The sequence below is a fragment of the Osmerus eperlanus genome, chromosome 17, assembly GCF_963692335.1.
Source record: "Osmerus eperlanus chromosome 17, fOsmEpe2.1, whole genome shotgun sequence".
Taxonomy (NCBI): domain Eukaryota; kingdom Metazoa; phylum Chordata; class Actinopteri; order Osmeriformes; family Osmeridae; genus Osmerus; species Osmerus eperlanus.
The window spans coordinates 759,576-767,075 of NC_085034.1; the positions used below are offsets into that span (position 1 = coordinate 759,576).

Here is a 7,500-nt window from a genome sequence, read left to right on the forward strand (position 1 = left end):
GGGGAGGAGGGGTTGGAGGGGAGAGGAGGAGGGGAGGAGGGGAGAGGAGGAAGGGAGGAGGGGTTGGAGGGGAGAGGAGGAGGGGAGGAGGGGTTGGATGGAGAGGAGGAGGGGAGGAGGGGAGAGGAGGAGGGGAGGAGGGGAGAGGAGGAGGGGAGAGGGGAGGGGAGGAGGGAGAGGAGGAGGGGTTGGAGGGAGAGGAGGAGGGGAGGAGGGGAGAGGAGGAGGGGAGAAGGGGAGGAGGGGAGAGGAGGAGGGGAGAAGGGGAGGAGGGGAGAAGGGGAGGAGGGTAAAGGAAAAGGAAGAAAGATTACTTATGGGATTGAAGGGGTGGAGGGAGGGAGAGAGGGTAGAAAGGAATATGAATTAAAAAGACAATCTGGTTTAAATTATTTCCATCTCAAATTAACCAGTCGAAGATAACAAAAGTTTTGTTAAAATAAATAACCATTATTAAAATAAGGTATGTAGGCCTATACATTAGTATTTATTTTTAGCCTATCCATTCATTTGAAAGTAGCAATTCCACTAGACTACCACCAGGTGGTGCTGTAGGATTCGTTATCAGCGGATGGACACTTGATTCTCCCTCGGCAACAACTCAACTGCTCCGCACCTGAATAATTCACGGTAACGGCAACGGCGGGGAGAGGCAGAGAGAGATGCGGTAGATAAGAACTGAGAGTTTGAAGGAGAGAAAGGGAAGGAAAGATGATAGAAAACTAACGACGCTGTAAAGTCTGTATAGTAGGCTATTTGAAAATAACTAGCCTAAAATAACTCTTTTATTTTGGAAATTAGCCAAAATATTAATAGGTTTTGGCCATCTTGTGTTCCCACGGCTAGCCTACCTGCCTGTCGACTACCTGCCTGCCTTCACGTGCCCCCGGGGAGGTTGTGGTCGCCAAGGCGACGGACGCGCCGTTGTCCATCCGTAATCTGACCCACTAAAACAGGTTGCAGGCCCACTGTCACCTTTCACGGAATCCGTTTATCCGCCCCGCTCTGAACTGTCAGGAGAAGAAAACGTTAACGTGGAACTCCCTGTGTGTCACTGTCTGAAAGATGGAGCCAAAATAATGTTATTTTCTATCTGTTAATACCGAGACGTCTTTATCTCGGAGAACCAGGGATCGTGCCTGTTTCAGAAACAGTTCAGATCTGTTCCAGAGGCAGAAGCGGCTTTAGATGAACTCCTTTCCTCCTTTCCCCTTTTAATTTTTTTGGTGGTCTTTTGAAGCTCGGCGGTAAAGTGCTCCGGTCTAATCCGGGCAGTTTGAAGACAGATTCCAGCTCACGCTAACAGAAACGTAATAAACGGCGGGAAGCTTACGGTGGAATGCAGGTCAGAGAGGCCGCGCGGACCGTACAGGGACAGCCTCGTGCTAACTACCCAAGCCTGTGATGTTGGAAGCTGGAAATGAGCCATGTCAAAAGTTTATCAGTGTTAACATCTGGTTTCTCTTTAGAAAGCGTCTAAAGACACACTTAAATCGTCTGGCAAATCTTAAAACTCGTCAGTGATGTAGGCGCTGTCCGTTATATAGGCTTTTAGGACAGAGGTTATCGTTGCGGTCCGCGTTAAAGATACATTCGTCACACTGTAGACGCAGAGAACAGCTTTGTCCTGGTCGGGAAACTCAGGAATTCAAACTCAAACTTTACTCCTGTCAGACCGAGAAAGGAAAATGCTATGAAGTTGTGACAACTCACTGTGAGTGTGTGCGCGTGAGCTGTGTGACCTTCAAACTGAGTGGATACTGAAGTACTGCTTGGCACCATTGTTCCATAGGGATTAATCATGCTGCCATGCAGCCTCTCTCTCCCTCTCCCTCTCTCTCTCTCTCTCTCTCTCCCCCTCTCTCTCTCTCTCCCTCACATAGATCCAGGGGAGCAGCTACACAGACATTGTTGTGGTACCTGGCACAGTAAAGAAACTTGTTTACTCCCAGTGTGTTTAAACTGACCCAGAAATGCTGGATCTGAGTCATCCGGGAACTGAGATTGAATGATCTGTATGAAGTGACAGGGTTAGAGTTCCATCCACATCACCCGACCACAGACACCTTTATACTAATGCATCGTGACATTTTTAATTTTTCACATGTCACAATCATCAGTTTACAGTGTCTTAAAACCATAAAAATAAATATACATATGTTACAAAACAGTTCCAGTGTCTCTGAGCATAAAACAGGACATGATCCCAACACTGGGGAGGGGAGAGAACAACCAGTTCATAAAAAAAAAAAACTTGGACGAGGTGTGTGTGTGAAGTTGTTCCTAAACTATTCAGGTCCAGTTCTTCCCAGCTCTATCACGTTGTTACGGTAACAAAATAATGTGTGTGTGAGTGTGTCTGAGTGTATCTGTGAGTGTGTGTGTGAGTGTGTCTGTGAGTGTGTTGGACAAAGGCACAAGTTTTGATCTTCAACATGATTTCTCAACAATCAGAATTCCTAGATGTTTTTTTTTTTCTTTCAAATTTTCTCCTTAAAAAAAGTATCTCAAAAGTATCAGAAAATCATTTTCAATTTACACATGTACTTATTTTTCTTTCATAAAAGACACTGTTCAAATACAAAATATAACATTTCTTTTGAAATATCTACAAAGTAATTACACTCAAACATTGGGATGTGGCTGAGGCTGGTAAAAGAGTGAAGGGCACTTGGTGGGTCAGACTAGCTTGAGTTAGCTAGTCTTAGCTAACCTTAGCTAGTCTTAGCTAACCAGGAACTAGCTAGTCCGAGTTAACTAGTCAACAATTAGCTAGTCTGAGTTAGCTAGTCAGGACCAGCTAGGCTTTGCTAACCAGGAATTTGTCAGTCCGATTTAGCTAGCTAGTCCGAGTTAGCTAGTCAACAATTAGCTAGTCTGAGTTAGCTAGTCAGGACCAGCTAGGCTTTGCTAACCAGGAATTTGTCAGTCCGATCTAGCTAGCTAGTCCGAGTTAGCTAGTCTAAATGAGCTAGTGAGTCCAGTGTGTGGATACAGCATTAAGTACAGTAGGGTGTCTCAAACAATAAGCCACAAAGTGCAATTCCAGCTGGCCAAACAGCAGGCTACAGAGAAAGGGTTCATCATTAGTGATGCTGAACCTCAATACAGATTAGTGTCTAACTCTCCACCCTCAGAACTGAGCTGCTTTCTGGGAGGAAGAAGAAATAAAAACTCCTGCAGTGCCCCATGGGATACGTAGTCCTCTTCTTGTACTAGCCTACAGGAGCCTCGTCAGCCTGCTCACACAGTGGTCATGCATCTGGGCTTTAACTGAGTCTGTGCTGTGGCCTCAGTCTCTGACTGACCCAGGAAGAAGTCATTCAGAAATCACAGTGCATTCTGGGGGCTGGAGTTTTTTCCCAGCCCCTGTAGTGGTTTGGCACATGGGGGGGGGGGGGGGGGGGGTCCATGTGATCTGTAGGATCCCCTCTTGGTTAGAATCTTTCCCTTTATTTGTTCTGTATTTCAGTCCTTTCCTTGATACCGGAAGGCTTAAAGCCTGCTTGACTAATTGTCTCTCTCTCTTCTCTCCCCCGGGGATGGGAGGAGGAGGGGGAGGAGGAGGGGGGCATCCTCTCCTTCATTGTGTCTCTCGCTCTTTTTCTTTCCCATCCTCCCCTCTCTCCCCTCTGTCTGTGCTCCTCACAGAGGAAGGCTGATTTTCCTGATGGGTCAGATCGAAGTTTCATTACTGCCTCTGTATGGGGGGGGATGCAGGGAAGAGGGAAAGGGAGGCATGGATGAAGGGGAGGGAGGGGGGGGGAGAGGGGGGGAGGACAGGAGACATGCAGGGTTAGTTAAATGCAGGATGCATAACACCATGCAACATTCCAGTGTGCTGGGTCCATTCCTGCCGTCACACACACACACATCCTGCTGTCACACACATCACGTTGTCATGTAGCCGGCTGTACATGTTCTATTAGTATTACCATCATAGCCACACACACACACACACCAGGAAGGGATGGGAAAGAACTACAACAAAACCACAAAATGACATGACGAGTCACGTGACTACCCACTCTGAGTCTGATTCGTTGCCCCCGTTGACGGTGCCGGACTTCAGGCTCATGGCCACGCCTCCGTTCTGCTGCTCCCGCGGGGGCGGGACGGGGCGCTGGGCGGGCTTGATGATGACCACGCTGTTGCCGTGGGAGACGGTGCGCACGCCATCGTTAGAGGCTATGGAGGGGGGCCGGGAGGGGGGGACGGTGGGGGGGTGGGCGGGGGGAGGGGAGATGGTGGGAGGGTTGTAGTCTCCTAGTTTCTCCCTCAACTTGTTCTTCATGTTCTTGTCGGTTAGAGGAGGGGGGTAGGAGATTTTGTTCTTCAGGATACCTGGAGGGGGAGGGGAGGGGTAGAGAGGGTTAAACTGAAAATAGGTGTTGAATCTCTGTCTAGATGAACTAGTGAATGTGAATGAGGAAATTAATATGTGAGTGCAGGCTAATCGTTGTCTCTTGTATGAGTTAATTAAGAAACTAGAGAGGATACAATTTCTGGAGAAATTGTAGGGTGTGCTTGCTTGGGTCGGTTGCACAGGGGTCCGTTTTTTAATGACATTTTTACAACTGATATTTCTGTATATTTTATATAAAAATGCATACTTATTATTTATAAAGATTACATAGATTTAAAAGCATTTTTTTGTGCTGCTCGTTTACAACTGAAAATACGAGTGAAGTGTAGAATTAAATATGATGTCTTCTCATTTCCCCTGCAAGAGGCAGCCTCATAGCTGAATCAAAACGAATAAATTTGGCAGACCGGTGTAAAAATGGACCTAATCTCTATGACTTAAACGTCCTTTTAAGTTTTCCCTTCTCGTGATATGTTCAGGCATTTAGCCTACTCATATTGCATTCATTAATAAAGAACCCCCTTTGAAGATTATTCTACGACGTTACCCGGCAGTAGAAGATGGAATCGCGATTCAAACAGTACCATCTGCTAACTGAAAATATGCCCCCAAAAACGTAAATAAGCTTGACATTTATTTAGTGGAAAATCGCTCATTCATAAAAAGCTCACTGGTAGCGATCAGTCAGTAACAACGCAAAATGCGATATAGCCCTGTGTGGAGAAGCTGCCCCGGTAAATTCTACTACTACGGTACAGTACTAGACTACAATACTGCTGTGTTCGTCTTGGTAGCGATTGCGTTGGTTGAATTCGATTTAACGTTCCGTTGTACGGTTTAGCCTGAAATTAATTATTTTCATGAACAGATTGAAAAAGTTTAGGCTGTGGCAATGAAGTTAAGGTTAGTAGTTAGATAGACTTTTGATTTAAGTAAGGGGAGTGCCAACATGTTCTGTCGCCGTTTGACTTCCTACAGCTGTGTAGATGTTTTTGTAGTGTCTCGCGTAGGCTACAGCGTTGCAGTGAGCAACACTGGTTTGAAACCACAGGTAATGATAATTTCACCCACAAATCGTTTACTTGTAATGTAATGTCATAATAAATCCTACAACAAAAATGTATTTGTGAGGAATGTTTATTTTAACGATTGAAAACAGATGCATCATAGACCACTGTAGTATGTGTTGCCCGGGCAACAGAGGCTAATGTCATGATGCTAATACTTCAGTGACATAGTAGACTACTGTTTCCGAAAGTAGATGTACTTCCTTAATAAAATCAGCTTATATTGTACATTACACGTCACAATTGTGTGTCATATCACAAAGTAAAATTAGTAAATAGTTATCACCCTGGCCTCTTTGCTTGTGGCGTTTCTGCAGCTGCCTTGCAGTAAAGCAGTTAGCTTAGCTATCTCCCAGAAGTTAACGAGCTGCTCAACTAATGTTCTGCTAGAGGTAGTCACGCGAGTTTTCGTGACGTTAGTGACGTAAGTAGCGTCATTGACTCTGGCTAGCAAGTTAGCCACCGTTAGCTTCACTTTTCGCCACAAAAACTTAATTTCCACTTAAACCATGCAACGGAACGTAAATCCCAATAGAAGCAACTCAATCGCTACCAAGACGAAACTTTTGACACCTAGGTTGTCTATGTAGGCCAAATATTGACTGAGTTTTGGGGGCAAAAATAATAATAAAAATAATATATATGTGAGAGAACAAAGGTTGTGCCCTTGCCGAAGGCAAAGCACACCCAATGAATGAATGAATGCACAGTCTCACCCTTCCTCTGCTCAGGAAGGTGGTTGCTGTTGCTGTTGGTGCCGCTAGGGGGCACTGTGTCCCTGCTGGGGTTCTCCTGGGAGGGTTCTCCAATGTGGTTCAGCTTGTTCTCCTGGTGCAGCTCCACGTTCACCTTGGTCTCCACCTTCAGGCGCTCCGCCCCCCCCAGATCCTCGCTGTCACTGGCTGTAGTCGCCTCCGTGGGCCAGTAAGGCTTCACGTGATTGGACACTGCTTCCACTGGGACAGGAGAGGAAGAGGTGTGAGCCAATCATTGTGGAGGGTCGTTTAGAGGGGTGATCACCTTTGGGGGAGCTGTGTAGAGGCTGCCTCACCTTTGGGGGAGCTGTGTAGAGGCTGCCTCACCTTTGGGGGAGCTGTGTGGAGGCTGCCTCACCTTTTGGGGAGCTGTGTGGAGGCTGCCTCACCTTTGGGGGAGCTGTGTAGAGGCTGCCTCACCTTTGGGGGAGCTGTGTGGAGGCTGCCTCACCTTTTGGGGAGCTGTGTGGAGGCTGCCTCACCTTTGGGGGAGCTGTGTAGAGGCTGCCTCACCTTTTGGGGAGCTGTGTGGAGGCTGCCTCACCTTTGGGGGAGCTGTGTGGAGGCTGCCTCACCTTTTGGGGAGCTGTGTAGAGGCTGCCTCACCTTTGGGGGAGCTGTGCGGAGGCTGCCTCACCTTTGGGGGAGCTGTGTAGAGGCTGCCTCACCTTTGGGGGAGCTGTGTGGAGGCTGCCTCACCTTTTGGGGAGCTGTGTGGAGGCTGCCTCACCTTTGGGGGAGCTGTGTAGAGGCTGCCTCACCTTTGGGGGAGCTGTGTAGAGGCTGCCTCACCTTTGGGGGAGCTGTGTGGAGGCTGCCTCACCTTTTGGGGAGCTGTGTGGAGGCTGCCTCACCTTTGGGGGAGCTGTGTAGAGGCTGCCTCACCTTTGGGGGAGCTGTGTGGAGGCTGCCTCACCTTTTGGGGAGCTGTGTGGAGGCTGCCTCACCTTTGGGGGAGCTGTGTAGAGGCTGCCTCACCTTTTGGGGAGCTGTGTGGAGGCTGCCTCACCTTTGGGGGAGCTGTGTGGAGGCTGCCTCACCTTTTGGGGAGCTGTGTGGAGGCTGCCTCACCTTTGGGGGAGCTGTGTAGAGGCTGCCTCACCTTTGGGGGAGCTGTGTAGAGGCTGCCTCACCTTTGGGGGAGCTGTGTGGAGGCTGCCTCACCTTTGGGGGAGCTGTGTAGAGGCTGCCTCACCTTTGGGGGTGCTGTGTAGAGGCTGCCTCTCGTTGTTGTGCCTCTCGTTGTTCCACTTGGGCTTGACGTCAAGGTCGTCGTCCTCGCTGTCCGAGGAGTGAGACGAGGCATAGGATG

The 7,500-nt window shown here is 48.3% G+C and overlaps 1 protein-coding gene across 1 annotated transcript in view; it reads right to left on the bottom strand.

The window, feature by feature from the left end:
• Nucleotides 1-2,073: 2,073 nt before the first annotated feature.
• Nucleotides 2,074-7,500, bottom strand: part of LOC134038015 (cadherin EGF LAG seven-pass G-type receptor 1-like) — a 13,953-nt gene continuing 8,526 nt past the window's right edge. Inside the window, 4 exon segments of the mRNA XM_062483608.1 lie at nucleotides 2,074-3,700; nucleotides 4,029-4,344; nucleotides 6,150-6,389; nucleotides 7,384-7,500. The exon segment at nucleotides 7,384-7,500 is cut by the window's right edge and continues 42 nt beyond it. Coding sequence (XP_062339592.1) covers nucleotides 3,676-3,700; nucleotides 4,029-4,344; nucleotides 6,150-6,389; nucleotides 7,384-7,500 — 698 coding nt within the window. The 3' untranslated portion in view covers nucleotides 2,074-3,675.